The sequence below is a fragment of the Chanodichthys erythropterus genome, chromosome 20, assembly GCF_024489055.1.
Source record: "Chanodichthys erythropterus isolate Z2021 chromosome 20, ASM2448905v1, whole genome shotgun sequence".
NCBI lineage: Eukaryota > Metazoa > Chordata > Actinopteri > Cypriniformes > Xenocyprididae > Chanodichthys > Chanodichthys erythropterus.
The window spans coordinates 16,908,886-16,926,632 of NC_090240.1; the positions used below are offsets into that span (position 1 = coordinate 16,908,886).

Below are 17,747 nucleotides of genomic sequence, written 5' to 3' on the forward strand. Positions count from 1 at the left end.
GCCTATATAGACGAGAGATTGTGTGAAGAGGTTAGAAAGTACCCTTATTTGTACAACTCTAGCATGAAAAAATACAAAGATGTTTACCTGGGTTGTAACTCGTGGCCAGAGATTGAACGCGTTGAACGCCTGTGTATGTATACGTGTCAAATGAAGTACACTTTCCAAGGCTGTCCGTTCTACTGTACACTAGTGTACACGTAAAACAACGAAGCCAGGACTTTATGAACAGATTCTTTTAAAGTCACAATGAAAGTCTCAAATAAGCTTTTTTCCGTACTGTGACATTCAAGTGTAAAGGCCTGTACACGGGGATGAATATCACGCATGATTATCGCTGACGTTTAACGTCTCGTGACTAAACAAAGGGCGCCAAAGTGAGTGTGCACACCGACGCAAAAAACGGCAGCCATAAAAGCGTCAATGCTTTTTCTCATTTGTTCAATGCATTTTTAAAAAACGCCTCGGAAGCGTTTTTTTGGTTTGACGTGCCGCGTTAAAAACTGGCACACCAATGAGAGTAGCGCTTTTGTTCACGTGCATGGAGCTGCTGAAGTTACAGTAAAACCCGACTTGGTGGCACTCAAGCACAAAACGGTCTTGCCTAGCACACACTGATACCAAGACGACGAAGAGGAAGTAAGTAGACGAGGAAGACCCCTACAAACTATCCCTGCGTCTCAAACAGCTCCCTAGCTTCCTAGGTTGTGTATCAGTATACCGTGTAAATGAATGTGGCCGACTCCCTTATCAGTGCCCTGACTAGTGAACTAGGGAGCTGATTGAGACACACTCTACGTGCTCTGCCAGTTCTTGGCCAATCCAACAGATGTCTATTATTTCTGTATTTTTACTGTTTGTTTTTTTTTCTTTTACATTAAAAAAATATAGCTGAGAATGTCTATTTCATAAATATGTTTATTTGCACTACCGTTCACTTGCACTTACTGTTATTGTGACTTAATTGCACTACCTTTTCTGACATCTCTCATATGTCATATATATGCCATTTTATATCTGTATTTTTACCTTCTTTAACTTTATTAATATCATAAATATATTTGCACTAAGCACAAGCACCATATACTGTCAGGGATTGAATAGCATGTTCACTCAGCGCATCGCCAGTAAAAATCGCTTGGGTATGAACACTAAAAAAGCCTCGCAGAAATGCTGGCGCTAAACACGTGTGATATTCGCCCCGGTGTGTACAGGCCTTAACAGATTTTCGGAAAAGTAAAAAAAAAAAGTAGGGCGGGGAATTGGTTCAATGCATCAGTTGTTGATTGGATTTTGCGATGTGGATGGAGCGCTCAAAATTAGAGGCAGGTGAATGTAATTAAAAAAATAAATAAATAAATAAAAAAAAATTAAAATGAGACATGAACAGATGTGTTGTTCACAATGAAATCTATAATATGCATTTAGAAAGACGCATGGGTTACCGGTTTGAATAAAATCCTTCATACTTAGTTAATTCAATTTAAAAAAATGTGTGTGTGTGTGTGTGTGTGTGTGTATATATATATATATATATATATATATATATATATATATATATATATATATATATATATTTTAAAGGGAGGATTGAGTCTCTCACTCTTGAAAAAAAAAATCTATAGAGAAAACTTTGCATTTGCATTGCATTTAAAACATTTTCTCTTCTTGCCATTACAGAAAAAATAAATAAATAAATAAATGAACATGATTCATCCTGCACTACATATTTTTGTCCAATCAGATGCTTTCTAGAATGAGAATGCCCCGCCCCCTATACCACCTCCAAATGCCTATGTAGCAAATCATGGTTCATGGCTGTGACATAACTAAATTCTTTATTTAAAAAAAAAAAAAAAAATGTTTTGCTCAAACTTGCTTTTTCAATGAGAAATACATCAACACAAGAAAGAACAGGGGTCCTTAAAACACCAATAATAATAACCTCTAGTTCTTGATTGATGAGTTAAATTTGGTTTCACTAGTTTTCAAGGTCTTTTTTAAACCATGACTGGTTTAATAAATGCCAAATGCACCATTAAAAGAAAGACAATGCAAACATTTTCTGTGAACTTGGTGGAACAAATCTGAGTCCTGGTACAGCAGAGATGCTGAAGATATCAAAGCAGCTGAGCTTTGACTGGCAAGCCCACGTGGAAGCTTACTTGGTGTTTCAAAACATGCCATTCTTTTTGCTAAATATAGACCTTGCTGTTGTCACCACAAACTAAGAAGGCTACATACACTGTGATGATTAGGGTGAATTGGGATCACTAGGAAAAATGTGTCCCAATCAACCCAAATTCCGTCAAATAACAGACATGCCTGTGGTGTGGTCAACAAAAAAATATCCAGGCTTGGCTACCAAAAGGTCACATATAGTCATTGATTGGACATTAATATCTCCTAACCTCGGGAATTCTCTCTCTGACGTCAGAGGTGCACGAGCACTGTGTCTCCCCTCCATTTCTGCAGCGACACGCGCGAACGCGTTCAAAGCTACGCCGCCACGCGACACCGCGGGCCCCGCCCCCCGATAGCCACGAGAACGCGCGCACAGAATTCATTCACCCGAAGGTCCCGCGCGTGCATCGCGAACGCGCTTTACTACACAGCCAGCTAAATGGAAAAAGAACATCTTTCGAGACGACAAAAGACACGCGAATGCAACGAATGCAAAGTTTATTCTTATTGGTTGCGTAAAATACACGGTTAATCTAGAGAAAGACGGCAGTGACAGATGATAACCTGAGCGTTATCCTCCCCCACTTCCTAGATGTTTGAATTGAAAATATCCCCCTCATACAAGGCTACAATCTGTGCATTAGTGAACTGAAATGCCCCAGAAGCAACATTGTATCAGCTCGCGCTGCTTTACGCGCAGAGATTTAAAACATCGACTGTGGTGAAACCATAATGTGTTATGCAAATATTGTTTTTGTGAGGAAAAATCAAACGCGTAATGCCCCTGACACACACACACCGGGCGCACGACTACTGCACGAGGCTCACAAAACACATCTTCCAGCAGATGACAACTCAGTGTAGCCACATATCCAGTCTATCCCATCCTGATGAAGCGAAACGGGAGACGCGAATATAAGCGGCATTCCCTGCTCGACTGTAGTCTCTCTCGAAGACATTCACCGCTCTATTTCTAGGAAAGCTTCGTTTTTACCAAGCCATAGAAGTAAGTTATACAAGACTGTGCAATAAAACAAAAACAAATGTAGAGACAGAAGATTGGGATTTACGGAGGACGACCCATTCTTCGGGAAAAAAACGGAAAAGAACCCACCATCCACTGGCAAACTCAACGTTTATGCTGTTGAAAAACGCGAACGATGACAATACTTACAATTTTGGCATTAAAATGATCTGGAGGGCGGTAGCCGTTCCGTTTTCTGAAGCACATCCGTTTGTTTTTGCCTGTTTTGTGTGTAAAATACAGTATCTTTTTTTCCTCCAATGTTCCAGCTTGAGAATCGACACCCTTACGGAGGCAGGCTGAGGATGAATTGCGCATGCGCTGATTTAGACAGTTCTACTCAGTCGATTGACGAAGGACTTCCTCAGTAATTGTCATTTTCAGCGGAACTTTTCAAGTTGATCTGCCCATAATCGGGTAGCTGAAATAGTAGCAAACACAATGTGTTGATTAAAATGACAAAATAAAACTGTATCTTCACTAAAAGTTTGGGACTTCAGTCATAGAGTCTGACTTTCATGTAGCCTGCCTATTGACAGTCATCATGTAGTCAATCATATATATATATATATATATATATATATATATATATATATATATATATATATATATTTATTTGTGTTTGTGTGTGTGTGTGTGTGTGTGTGTGTGTGAGTGTGTGTGTGTGTGTGTGTGTGTGTGTGTGTGTGTGTGTGTGTGTGTGTGTGTGTGTGTGTGTGTGTGTGAATAACTCTAACATTCACATAACTTCTACCCAACTCAAATATGTGATTTTTTTTTTACATGCATATAACAGTTTATAGACAACAAAGCAGATATGATGATTTAAATCATAAATAAATTCTATTAATTTAATCATCATTATTTCATAGATTGTAATCATGCCTTCACAGAAATCTTGCAAATATCCAGCAGGGGGCGCCAAACACTAAGAAGAAGAGCAAGTCGCCCAACAGCGATTCCTGAAGATATAAAAACATCATAGAGATGCAACTCAGCTGGGTTAATATGCGAGTTTTATCACTTTAAATGATCTAGATTCGTGTTATTGCAAGATTTGTTGTGCTTTTACTAATAGAGTTGCTTTACAACAGACTATTGTGAAGTAGCTCCACTGTTCAACAGTGATATAGGAAACGGCTGTGAGGGTTTCGACCACTTGGTGTCAGTAAAGCTTTCTGCCTCACTGTAGGGCTGAACTCTCCTATACACCATTAAGAAGTCCGCAGTTTGATTTATCATATGATTAAACGCATATCCCTCCTAAAAGCACCTATTTGGCTGAGCATTTAGTTAAGCACAGCACAATAAGAAAGCCTTTAAAAAGCCATTTCTTTAGGTATAATTAATGATAGTCTATGTTGTTAAGGCTACAGACAATTTTCTCTCCCCACCTTTAGCTAATTGTGTTATCTGCTTCCTGTCATCTTCATCTTTAATCTAAGAGACGTGAAATTGACCAACCGTTCACCCTCCCTGCCCTCTAATTACAATGCTGACATAATGACTTTAAGCCATAATTAGGTTGAATTCTGACTTTGTTTACCTGCCTCTGAAGCATGTTCACTCAGGGTGAAGAAATAAGAGTGTAATTCTCAACTTAAAGCACTTTGACACACTGCAGCTATAATTAGCTCCCTTTCTGTCATAACATCAAGGTGATTTGGGGGCAGCTCTATTACTCGGACACTGTACTTCATCAGCTCAGTCTGATCAGCCCCCCGCTGCCAGATTCACCCCCTGATGCTTACAGACACTTCACACACAAAAAAGCCTTGCTGCCAGAATCCTGTGTTTGACTGCTACTGACATGGCAAGCTGCCTTGTTCTTTACTCTCACATCTATTTGCCCGTAATGTCAGTCTGGGCCTTTCTTTCTTCTTTTTTTTCACCCTCAAATCCTCTGTGCTTCAGCTCAAGACTTTCATTTTGTCTAGATGGGTTTTTGTTCTCGATCATAATCTGCTGAGATGGTATTACAGAACATCCACTCTCCACTTTGGCATCCCCCGTTGGTTTCCAAAACCCAGTTTGGAGATGCAGCAGAAACTATGAAATATAAGACAATAAGATCAGAGGTTCAGACCTCTGGTTATTGCAAGTGCTGCACAGTGGATTTTATACAACAGTTAGTCTTCTAATCTGATATTGCTCAAATATAAATTAATATCTATAAAAATTACATTTCTATACCATTCAATTTACAATGCATTCAGTGTATTTTACATTAATATTAGCTTTGCTGTTATCTAACCAGTGTTGTTATTGACTATAAAACTAAAAAGTATTAAAAATTGTTTGTGTTCATTGAAACGAAGCTGAAATGAAATTGCAAATGTTGAGTTGGCAAAATATATATTTTAAATATTTAAAATAAAAACTACTAAAAATGTCAAAAGAACAAAGTGTAAAGTATTTGGGTAAATGTACTTAAGTATCTTTTTGGCTACTTTGTAGTTGTTATCAAAGATGTTGGCAGTTTTTACTCTCTACTTGACTACATTTTTGAGCAAGTAAATGTACTTTTTACTCCACTACATTTGTGATGAGTAATGCAATACACATTACATCTTTCATGACACCTAACTTTTTCTGCAGCAGTTTGTTTCTTCTATAAAGAAGCGATATCGCCATCTAAGAGCATTGAAGGTACTATATCTTGTGCATTTTGCCTTTACTCCCCCAAAAACATGTCACCAAGGATACTTTACGTGAATGTGAGTGCATTAGCAGGTAGTTTCTGATCGCAGGTGTTTGATTTATTAGATGAGGAAATGACTGCAGCCGGTGATGAGGCCGAAACCAGCACATACAGTAGACTTTGACTGTTTAATTTGGTTTACTCATGGCCTTTCTGTGCACTTGAGCTCAACTGAGACTTGAGAGTTTGTAGACGTTTAAAAGGTTGTTGTGTCGACCTTGATTTATTGCAACATTGAGGTGTTCAGTTTTATTTCAATTTTAGAAAATAAACTTGATTTCTCATCTTACAAATCAATTGTTTCTTATTTTCACCAGGATGTCTCTCAGGACTAGTGAACCCAGTCTCATGACAATGTGTATTGACGTTCATATGATACGCACTTTATGGCGTACAATTGGCATGAACCCACACCACTAATCTTACCCAAGACTAACAAGCGTATTTCACACATGCTGTAAAGTGCATATCATATGTGTGCAAAAAACTGCGTATCATATGCACGGCAACACTCGCGTACTATTGATACGCATTCTCATGTGATCGGGTTGGACTAGTGCATCTCTAAGCCTACATTCGGCATGAGTAAAATACTGTTAAAATCAGATACTTGTACTCAAGTCGTATTGGAATTGGTGAATTGTAACTTGTAGTCGAGTCATTTCTGATGTAAGGTACTTGTACATTTACTCAGGTATGGTTTTCAGGTACTCTTTATACCAAGTAAAATTTACACAAAATGAAAAATTGAACTTTACATAAAATAAAAACTATTAAAAATGGCAAAAGCGACAGCGATGACAATATTATAAAGATGGCAGCACGCTTGTTTCTCTGGCGCATAAGGTCTACAAAGAAGTTAATTCAAAATATTAGTTAACACTATACTAGTATATAAATAATACAAAATAACACTGGAATTCAAGTTAATACTTAAAAGCACTAATAATTAAATTTTTTTTTTTTTTTACACTGTATTTGTTACGTGCTGGTGTTGTAGAGATGAGGCGTTCACGGACTTCCACAGTAAATGGGTATTTATTAACATAAAGGAGCTAGAAACAACATCCAACACATCAAATAACATTTAGAACAGACAAGGAGTGAAGGGAGTGAGTCCATATATAAAGGGAGTGCAAACGAGGAAGTCCAGGTGATGACGATAAGTGATGATGGGGAGATGACGAGGGAAGTGAGTGCAGGTGTGGAGAACAGGAGGACTGTGGGAAATGGAGTCCGGGGAACACGGGAACTGTGACAGTATTATAATGTTGTGATTCACTTGTACTTTTTTTTTCTCTCTACAAAATAAACTTTAATATCGGTCATTAATGACAAAATAATTATCGGCTTATTGCCGCAGCAGGAATTTTGAAACCAGTACATTCCTAAACATGAATGCTTTATTGGTCTGTGGTAGTAAGGTAATACATTTCTTGAAATTTGCAACATTAGCTGTTTCCACCTATGTGCTTTTGGATGGAAACGCCAAGCATAAATTCTAAATGCACATAAAAATCTTATGCGCTCAATTGAAGTGGATACATTTTTTCATCAGATAAGAAAACGTGCATAAACTATGATGGAAACGCATTTACTGTTCATATCTTCTATGCTCAGAAACCAAGGTTCATTAAAGTATAATCAAACATAAAAATGGCATGCAGGGCCACGATATAATATGCATTTTCAGTCTCAGATCTGTTTCTTTTTGTCTTCAGTCATCTGCGGTTGATGGTCAGGCCTTTCTCATCCTCTAGGATCTCTTCAACTCTTCGTCTCTAAATAGAGCACAAAAAAAGATAAGCAACAGAAAATGTCTTTGAAAAGTTCATGTTCTTAAAAATGCACTTCCAAGTTTATTTATATGTACATCTGTTCATGTAGCAGACACTTTTATCCAAAGTGACTTGCAAATGAGGAACGTTAACATAAACGTTTCATAAGCAGTCGAATTAAGGGAATAGTTCAGACAAAAATGAAACTTCTGTCTTCATTTAATCACCCTTGTGTCATTCCAAACTCTTTGACTCTCTTTCTTCTGTAGAACACAAAAGATACTGAATAACGTTTCAACTGGTTTTCAATGTACAATGACAGTCAGTGAAACAAAACAAATATTAGATGGAGAACTTAACTTAAAGCTGCCCTAGAATCAAAAATTGAATTTACCTCGGGATAGTTGAATAACAAGAGTTCAGTACATGGAGAAGACATACATTGAGTTTCAAACTCCATTGTTTCCTCCTTCTTATGTAAATCTCATTTGTTTAAAAGACCTCCGAATAACAGGCGAATCTCAACATAACACCGACTGTTACGTTACAGTCGGGATCATTAATATGTACGCCCCCAATATTTGCATATGCCAGCTCATGTTCAAGCATTAGACAAGGGCAGCCAGTATTAACGTCTGGATCTGTGCACAGCTGAATCATCAGACTAGGTAAGCAAGCAAGAACAACAGCGAAAAATGGCAGATGGAGCAATAATAACTGACATGATCCATGATATCATGATATTTTTAGTGATATTTGTAAATTGTCTTTCTAAATGTTTCGTTAGCATGTTGCTAATGTACTGTTAAATGTGGTTAAAGTTACCATCGTTTCTTACTGTATTCACGGAGACAAGAGCCGTCGCTATTTTCATTTTTAAACACGTGCAGTCTGTATAATTCATAAACACATCTTCATTCTTTATACATTTCTCCAACAGTGTGTAATGTTAGCTTTAGCCACGGAGCACTATCAAACTCATTCAGAATCAAATGTAAACATCCAAATAAATACTATACTCACATGATCCGACTTATGCATGCAGCATGCAAGACGAACATCTTGTAAAGATGCATTTGAGGGTTATATTAGCTGTGCAAACTTTGTAAATGCGCTGTATTATAGAGTCGCAAGCTCGATGGTCAGGGAGCATGAGATTTAAAGTGGCCGCAGCCTGAATCGGTGCATAGTTAACCCTCAGGGGTCTGAGGATTTTTGGGGCCTTGGAGAAGTTTTGACATGCCCTGACATTTGTGCTTTTTTTCAGTTATTCATAAACATATTAATGGAAAAAGTGTCATTACACTGTATTCAGCACAAACTAGGCTACAATAATATGTGAGGAACATGTATGTACATGTTTGTGTTTTTGAAGGAATAACGTTTATGTGTGGTTATTGAAAAAAACAAAAAACTTAAGTCACTGAAATAAAGCCAAAAAATATATATTAAATCTTTGTTCACAAGACTTCTGGGTATTTGAGGTTGTAGATTAGAGTTTTTGCTTCAGAATTATGTAAAAATTATGCTGCCTGCTCCTTCATATAAAACAATACAGAGATTTAAATTTTCTAAAACATCTTTGGTCAAGAAACACAGTATGCGTGGAGGCGTGAATAATCATGAATGATGGATGATTCTCACCTGAGAAGACAAAAGAATTGCATAAAGAGCTCTAATGAGCTGCATAAATAATGAGCTCTTTCAGTCAGGTAGGCTGTGAAAAAACCCTCTGTTGATCATGTCTTAAATCTCATCATGGTGTAAATCAAACATACAGAAAAAATAGCAATACTGTGAAATATTATTACAATTTAAAATAATGGTATTCTATTATATTCTTTAAAATATAATGTATTTCTGTGATGCAAAGTGTCTGAACAATTATGTTACCTCTATGGCATTTCATATAGACTTTTAGCTTAAAGGCATGCACATTTGGAGAAATACTGATGGATTCTCATATGTTTGTCAATTTTCTATACAGAGGAGTACATTTATTCAGGATTTATTGTCATTACAATGAGTGCTGGATACTGTGTTTTGAATTCATACTTGCAGCCGGAGGGCGCTCTGTACATCTCTAGTCCACAAATGCCTGCTAAAGAAGAATAGACAATCCAGGAAATAACTGAACTAACAGAGGCAAGAGATCGCTAACTATGGCTATTCAAAACACTTTTCAAGACAATAAATACACGATTGAGACGATGAATGCATGCATCGACTCTGAATTTGCGTCTGAATAGCTCTAGCTCCGTGGGCGTGGCCGCATTAGCGGATAATGAGCTGAATCACGGACTTCTGACATGGCTCTCTTTTCATACAGATTACATAAACACAGAATGTTTGTTTTCGATTTGACTTACACGATTTAAAACCTGACATTTTAAAGTTTTTTTAGACAAAAGTCTAATTTTTTTGTCATTAGTATTCACTAAGTCACAGTTCATTTTCTGAGAACTATCAGATTGGACTTCGTTCAGAGGGAGACGAGAGATCACGCATCATGTTAGTTTTCTTTATTTTACAAAAAGCACAACATTTTGTTGTTACTCTGAGTGTACACAAATAAAGATATTCCACAGATCAAAATGGTGTATAACTCTTAATTGTATGTGCAACATTGACAGAGTATTTTGAGTCTCTTTCACACTGGTTAGAAAAAAAATGCGGTGATCACGCCGGCGTGACCGCTGACCCCAGAGTGTTAATGATGCCCCAAAATAGGCAGTTAAAAACATTTATTAAAAAAAATGGGGTATTTTGAGCTGAAACTTCACAGACACATTCAGGGGACACCTTAGACTTATATTACATCTTGTAAAAACTGGTTCTAGGGCACCTTTAATATCTAGTTCAGTCATGAAACTCTAGATGGCACAGGCTGATAGGTCCTTTACATGCAGTCTGCAAGCAATCACATCATTACCACATTGGCCTCTGCTGATCTTGTAGCCAATGAGATTGCTTGTTCAACATTCAAATAGTCTGGTTCAGTGTTTATTGTAAAGCTAGTCCTTCCTCTGAACCCCTCCACCTCCCCAGCTCCACCTGACTAGATCTGCTACAGGGTTTATGTATGTCTATTTATGCAGCAGCAGCATATCTTGCATGCTCACAGCAGTGTGTATCTATTAGCAGAAGCAAGTCCATACATGCTCTGCAGCAGCAGCATAGGAGATCAGTCCGCCAAGATCAAATACATTAACATTGCCATATTCAATAACATGCTAAAACTATTAAGAGAGTTGTCACGATTGAAATAAAATAACTAATTAGAAATAAAAACTAAAACTGAACTAAATATAAAATATAAAAATATCACATAGCAAAATCACTAAAAATTAAAATGAAAAACTCAAAATATACAAGCTAATTTAAAATATTAAAAAAACTGATAGTATATAAATAATACTAAAGCAACTGCTTTCATTATTTGGTCAACAAAATCCACTCTTTAAAATATCTACTCTTAATAATCTACTCTTAAAATATCTTTTGTGTTCCGCAGAAAAAGAAAAGAAAAAGAAAGAAAGTCAGGTTTGGAACATGGAAAATGAGAATGAGTGATGACAAAATTTTCTTTTTGGGTAAACTATTCCTTTAAGTGAAAAAAAAGAACCTGTATAGGCTTACAGAGGCCTTTAGCATTAAAAATACATGCAATCTCTTGAACTGTTTTAAGTGGTATATTTAGGGAAGACCTCACGTATTGATCACGCTCGATCTGAGTCCTTTTAATTTCATTTCCATCAGTGTAGGGTCTCGCATGGCAGCAGACCAAGTCTGCCGATGTTACACAGATGACACTTGCCACTGCATTGACATTTTACTTCTAAAGATAACATGACTTTGAAAGGACAGTCAGATTAGGAACCCTGTTGTCAAGATTCTTATGAAGTTTTTTTTTTTTTTTTTATAAACCCTTTAGGGTAAAATAAAGGCTGAGACAAAACAGAAGCAGTCACTTAAATATCTGCCTGCTGAGGGGAGATAATTGAACATGTCCCTCCACCTGTTAGAATATGAGAGATCTGGAGCTTTCTCTCTCTCTCTCTCTCTCTCTCTGGTCATGCTTATTTAGCAGATAGCATCAGGACTGTGACGGTCAATGAAAAATTGTCAACTGGGGGCCGCTTAAAGGCATTACAGCAGTGGGAAAGGGGAAATGAAGCAAAGATCAGAGTCCCTCTGCTCCTACTTCTGTTGTAGAACATTTTGGGGCTTGACTCGCACATTTCCTGGAGCAACAGTACATTTATACTGATAATAAAAGTAAAATATGGGGTATCTATGAGATTTGATGCCTTTTAAGTAAAAATATCCACCTGTAATTGGTCCATGCAGTCTGTGTGGTTTATCTTCCTCTCTCTCACAGTGAGTAAATGCTCCAGGCGTACAGCCTTCTGCGCGTTAGACTGGCATGAAATCATTAAGTTAATTTCCTGCTCCTGAAAATTTGCAAAGGAGAGAGATTAGACTTTTAGGCAAGCGTCAAGGAGGCAAATGCTCTTCCAAAGAACTGGGTGAGATTTATAACAATAACATGGTCACACTTGTGTGAATCCAGAAGGGTCATGTCATGTTTTTTGATTAAAGGTGCACTTAGGTTTTTTTTAAACCCCAAATAAATTACATCAAATTACAGTAAAATGATTTTCTTAAAGTTGTAAATAAAACAAACTAAGATGATTGGAGTACATTTTACAAGAAAAGTCTGTTTCACCAGAAGATCTAGTTATGACATTTTGATTAAACATTATGAGTGAGGTAAAAAACATATGCATAAATTGTGTACAGTAAGATCGATAGCATGCATTTAGAAAATAGAAAGGGTAAAATGTCATGCCAACTTTAAATGAGATGAAGACTCCAGTCATATACTGTAAGTAACCCAATAATGCAGTTTTATTTTACATGAATGTGGCCGCACAACAGTATAAATGTGACCAGCTAAATATGGCTCTTACATGTAAAAAAAAATAATTAATTAATCATGGATAATTATGTACAGCCATGGCCCAAAATATTGGCAGTATTTTGCAAAGTTTGCTGCTTCAGTATTTGTAGATTATTTTTTTATGGTATATATTGTAAAACAATAACCATTTCATAAGTTTTAAATGCTTTATTTGCAAAAACACTCAATTTATGTAAAGAGTCAATATTTACAGTCCCGTCTTCTTCATAATCTCTGCAATTCACTCTGGCATGATGGACATCATCTTCCGGGACAAATCCTGACTGATGGCGATCCATTCCTGCCTTATTATGCTCAGAGTTGATCACAATTTGTGGGCTTCTGCTTATCAGCTTGCTGACCACCGGTTCTCTACGGCATTAAGATCTGGGGAATTTCAAAATGTCAATGTAACGATCTCCGAGCCACATCTTTATCATTCTTGCCTTGTCAAGGTGCTCCATCATGCTGGAAAATGCATGGATCGTCATAATTAAATTGCTTTTGGTTCTTTGGAAGAAGTTGCTCTGGACAGTTTGATACAATTCTTTATTGTTTGGGGGCAGAATGCTGAGAGAGGTCACTCCCTTGGATGAAAAGAAACCCCACACATGTATGGTCTCAGGATACTTCACTGTTGGCACGACACAGGACACAGGATGGAAGCATTTACGTTTTCTTCTCCAGACAAACAATTTTCCAGATGTCTCACACAGTCTGATGGGGGCCACAAAAAAGAAAATAACTTTGTCTTCTGCAGTCCAATTCTTGTACTTCCTAGAGAATTTCCTTGATCTTTTTCTGAAGTGGCTTCTCTCCAAGAAAAACGCCATTGTCCAAAAGTCTTGGCCTGGGTGTGCGTGCAGATGCTCTCACACCCACCTGCTGACAATACTGAGCAGTCCTGGCACTTGCTTTAGGACACTCTGGGACGTCCTAAACCCTTCTTCACTGCAGTTAAACTTTGCTTCTTGATGATCTGATAAATGGTTCTTTCAAAAGTAATATTTTCTGCAGCAATTCCCTTGCATGTGAGGCCATTATGATGCAAAGCCATGATGGCTGCACTTTCTTCAGAGGTAACCATTGCTAAGACAAGAACCCAAGAACAAACTTTTGGCCAATTAAAGGGATAGTTCACCCAAAAATAAAAAAAATAAAATATTACATAATTTACTCACCCTTAAGCCATCCTAGGTGTATACGGCAAGCAGTGTCAGTCAAACACAATCAGTGTTATATTAAAATATATTCTGGCTCTTCCAAGCTTTATAATGGGAGTGAATAGTATCCGGTATTTTGAATCCCAAAAAAACCCATCCATCCATTATAAAAGTAATCTATACAGCTCCAGGGGGTTGATACATATCTTCTGAAGTGAAGCGATGCATTTTTGTAAGAAAAATATCCATATTTATAACTTTGTAAACTAGAATCACTGAAAGAAGAAAGTCACCCGCACCTAGGATGGATTGAGGGTGAGTAAATGATGGGATCATTTTCTATCCTTTTAAACTTTTTCCAATTATTTAAAATGCATCTGATCACTCTGCACAATAATCTAGAAACAATGTGAATCAACACCACAACAACTCAGGCAGCAAACCTTGCGAAACACAAAATGTCTGTCAGTGCCAATGGCTACGGCTGTATAACAATCACACCGCTTAGTACAAACTGCTATGGGCCAGGGCAACGTAACTTTAGACGAATATACTGAGGGAACCTACCAACCAACCAAACAAACAAACACCTTGCCTTTAGGTCTTGATAGTGTAGTCTCAGTTGTCTAACACGATTCCTCGCCTCGGCGGCTTTTAATTGTGCTGTGAGTTGATTTTGACGCTCGGCAGCAGCGTTGGGGTTGCAGACCTGACGGGATTTTTGATGATTTAGATGCATGCACACGCGCTGTCTTGCCTCTGCCATCCATCTCTGTGTTTCTTTAGACGGCTCGTTGTAGGCTTCGTGACGGGCTCTCTGCTGAGGGCACATCTTCACAGAAATACTGTTCCGTGATTTTCGCCCTGCCATCTTTCACTCATAAGCTGTAGGCCTACAACAACATTTTATTTATGTTTAATTAACTTTTCAAGTTGGCAAGTCCTTTTTGTTTCATAACAAACAATAACAGTTTGTACATTGTAGGGAAGAAAAGCATCCTTTGAATAGGCTATGAGGTTATCCTAAAACAATAGCCTACTTTTCAGATACACTATCTTGCACTACTTTTATTTTCCATGTTGCCAGTGGTAAATTATTTGTTCACACATTTTGAACACCATTTTGTAAAAAAAATATATTTCATTTTTTAATAAAGTAAAATAAGACTGTAACGAATTGTTTTTAAAGCTGCAGTCTGTAAGTTTTGTCTCTTCATCGCCATCTCTGTTTGAAACCTGCAATTGCAGTTATTTACAGAATTATCATCTTTATGTGGGTTGTGCATACGATACACACTTTATGGCAAAAAAGCAATTAGAATAAATTGTGCTTCTAACGATGATTAAATCGAATGATCTCTTAGCTCAGATCACATCAAACCATGCAAATTATTATTTGTTCTCAAATTGTTAATGTTAACAACATCAGCATTGTGTGACTATGTGTATTTAGTGTGTATAATGTTACCTGTAGATTTCAATTTCCGAAGGCTTTTGACTACGGGTGAATCTCCAAGTTGTCACTGATGATTGTCATTTGAACCTTTCTGGATTAAAATCCACCATCAAAATGATAAGTTTAATTACTGCAGCTGCTGTGAGAAAAGGCTATAAATGATCCGTCACCTGCAGCATCCTCACATGATAGGGTACAATGGGGCTAAAGGCACACCTTAAGAGAAAATGAGCTTTTCACTACTCTCAAAGTGTATTATTGCCGAAAAAATGTTTGTACTGAACATTGATGGAGGAACAGATTTTGTGTGAAAATAAATCATAAAAGTTGTTAATTTTGTTTAAAATCTTAAAAATGTATGAGGTGGTGAGGGGGCCACACATGGGGTAAAAGGCACACAGTATTCATACAAATACTTTAGCTAAAATAATACGTTTTTAAAAATGTCTAGGTTAATACTTGTTCAAAAGAATCACTTTAGCAAAGTTTGTACTATTTTCTGTTTATTTTGATAAATAAAATAATTTGTGTTAAATAAATATACTGTCAAATATACGGAAGAGGATTAGGCCCGAGCAATAACAAAAAAAAATAATACCATCTCGAGATTAAAGATTTTAAATTATGAGAACAAATTCATAATTTAATGACTTTTTTCTCGTAATTTAATGAGTTTATTCTCAACATTTGATCTCAACCTTTTTCTCAAAATTTAACTAGTTTTTTCTCGAAATTTATCAACTTTAATCTTGAGATGGTTTTATTTTTTTATTATTTCTTGGCCCTAATCCTCATCCGTAGTCATTAAAATAGGCCTATGTTAATATAAAAATATATTTTAAAAATACAGAAACAAAATTACTTTAAAAAGTAAAGATTCTGAAAGCATTGAAGGAGATCCCATAATATTTAATATAGATTTACAGTAGTAACAATAAATTATATGTTATTATGATATGATTAAAATAATATTTTTAAATATGATTGTTTCATTATAAATATGGGTCTTATCTCTAAGATTTTTGATAAATGATATTTACCATCTGAATCTATCCATGTCACGTCAACAAATGGAAAAGTCATCCAGCTCTTCATTATCATGTTAATTATTGTGTCTTTTGCCCCAACAGCAGGGGTGCTTTTCATCCCAAATACCATACTTTTACATATTTTTCCGTTATTGAAAAACTGTTGCTTAATTTACCTTGAACAAAACTGAAAATCATTAAGAAGACCTTTGTCTGAAAATACAAACATTAATTTAATCGATTCTCATTTGCTACTTTAATCAACAACATTTTAAAAAAACATCAAATATTAGATCAGAATCAACATTGCGTTGCTGCCTGCGATCGCATCAAGGATCAGACAAATTTGCACGTGCATTATGAAAAGCAGATATTTAGGAAAGCGCTGCGGCAAGTTTTGTGCCATCTAGTGGTTTAGAGGAAAATCCAATCAAAGGCGCCTTTAGCCCCGTTGTACCCTATAGCCTACTAGCTGGGACTCCTTCATGTAAACAATCGTGACGTAATGATGCAAAGATGAACGGCTGCATGCTGGAATTACCCACAGAAACCCACCAGTAGCGATTTTATTATAAAACATTATTACAAGCTTACCGCTGTGAATCGAGCTAAGATAAAGAGATCGTTTTGAACACTGGCTGGTTATGTATATGCTCAAAAATTGATTTTGGATAATTTTAACCAAAAGCAAGTTACAAACTGCAGCTTTAATGTTTAATTATTAAAAACAAATAATATTTTGGTTGAATGAGAGAGTGATTTGAGTCACAAATGATACTCTTGTCACCACCTGTTGGCGTAACAATGTAACATGCCAAAATGATCAGTGAAGAAATTAATGAATTCAAATGAATCGAGTTACTGTGATAAATCAAGAACTCAGTAACATCAAAGTAAAACATAATGCTCATTTTTCTAGATTTATAACACTCCTGGATCTGTCTATCAACCATTAAACTATATGCTAAACATATCTGAGGCTATAATTTGAAACGTTTTACCTCACAAAACTCAAACGAGTTACTCCCATCAGCCGTTGAAGAAGTGAACATGCACTGTTTACTAAAGTCGTCATGGTGACTTGATCTTTGTCTTGTAGACAAAAGCAATGAACCAGTTCTGTACCATGAAAGTGTTAACGGGTGAAATGACATTGCAGTAGTTTCGTATCCCAGTTCAGTATCCCAGTTTCGTATTACAGTTAGTCTGAAACACGCTTCAGTGAATAAAAACCACAGCTCACAACATGAAAGAAATCCTGAATGTATGGTTATCTGTATTCTTTGAAGAATGGAGTAGGCCTAAAGGAATATGGCTATTGTGTGATATATCTAAGTCCCATGGTATTGTCATTTGATACCACAGTACCAAAGCAATACATTTTTAAGTGAAGTTATGGTATATTTTGAATTATGAAACAGATGACGTGAACAGTAACTGCAAAAAAAGC

The 17,747-nt window shown here is 36.6% G+C and overlaps 2 protein-coding genes across 6 annotated transcripts in view; both read right to left on the reverse strand.

Annotated features, from left to right (window-relative positions):
* Positions 1-3,542, reverse strand: part of rgs19 (regulator of G protein signaling 19) — a 62,944-nt gene extending 59,402 nt beyond the window's left edge. For 2 of the 5 annotated variants that reach the window (XM_067371656.1, XM_067371658.1), the window contains exon 1: positions 3,359-3,542. In XM_067371656.1, the coding sequence (XP_067227757.1) occupies positions 3,359-3,526 (168 nt within the window). In that variant the 5' untranslated portion in view covers positions 3,527-3,542. The remainder of the gene's footprint in view (positions 1-3,358) is intronic. The other 3 variants (XM_067371660.1, XM_067371661.1, XM_067371657.1) reach the window with 2 other exon arrangements.
* A 3,438-nt stretch (positions 3,543-6,980) lies between these two features.
* On the reverse strand, positions 6,981-17,347 carry LOC137009844 (protein LKAAEAR1-like). The gene is made up of 4 exons (XM_067372417.1): positions 17,299-17,347; positions 14,409-14,706; positions 12,019-12,141; positions 6,981-7,690 (listed from the first exon to the last, which is right to left on the reverse strand). The coding sequence occupies exons 2-4, from the start codon at positions 14,682-14,684 to the stop codon at positions 7,631-7,633; spliced, it is 459 nt and encodes a 152-aa protein (XP_067228518.1). The 5' UTR covers positions 14,685-14,706; positions 17,299-17,347; the 3' UTR covers positions 6,981-7,630.
* Between the last annotated feature and the right edge of the window lie 400 nt (positions 17,348-17,747).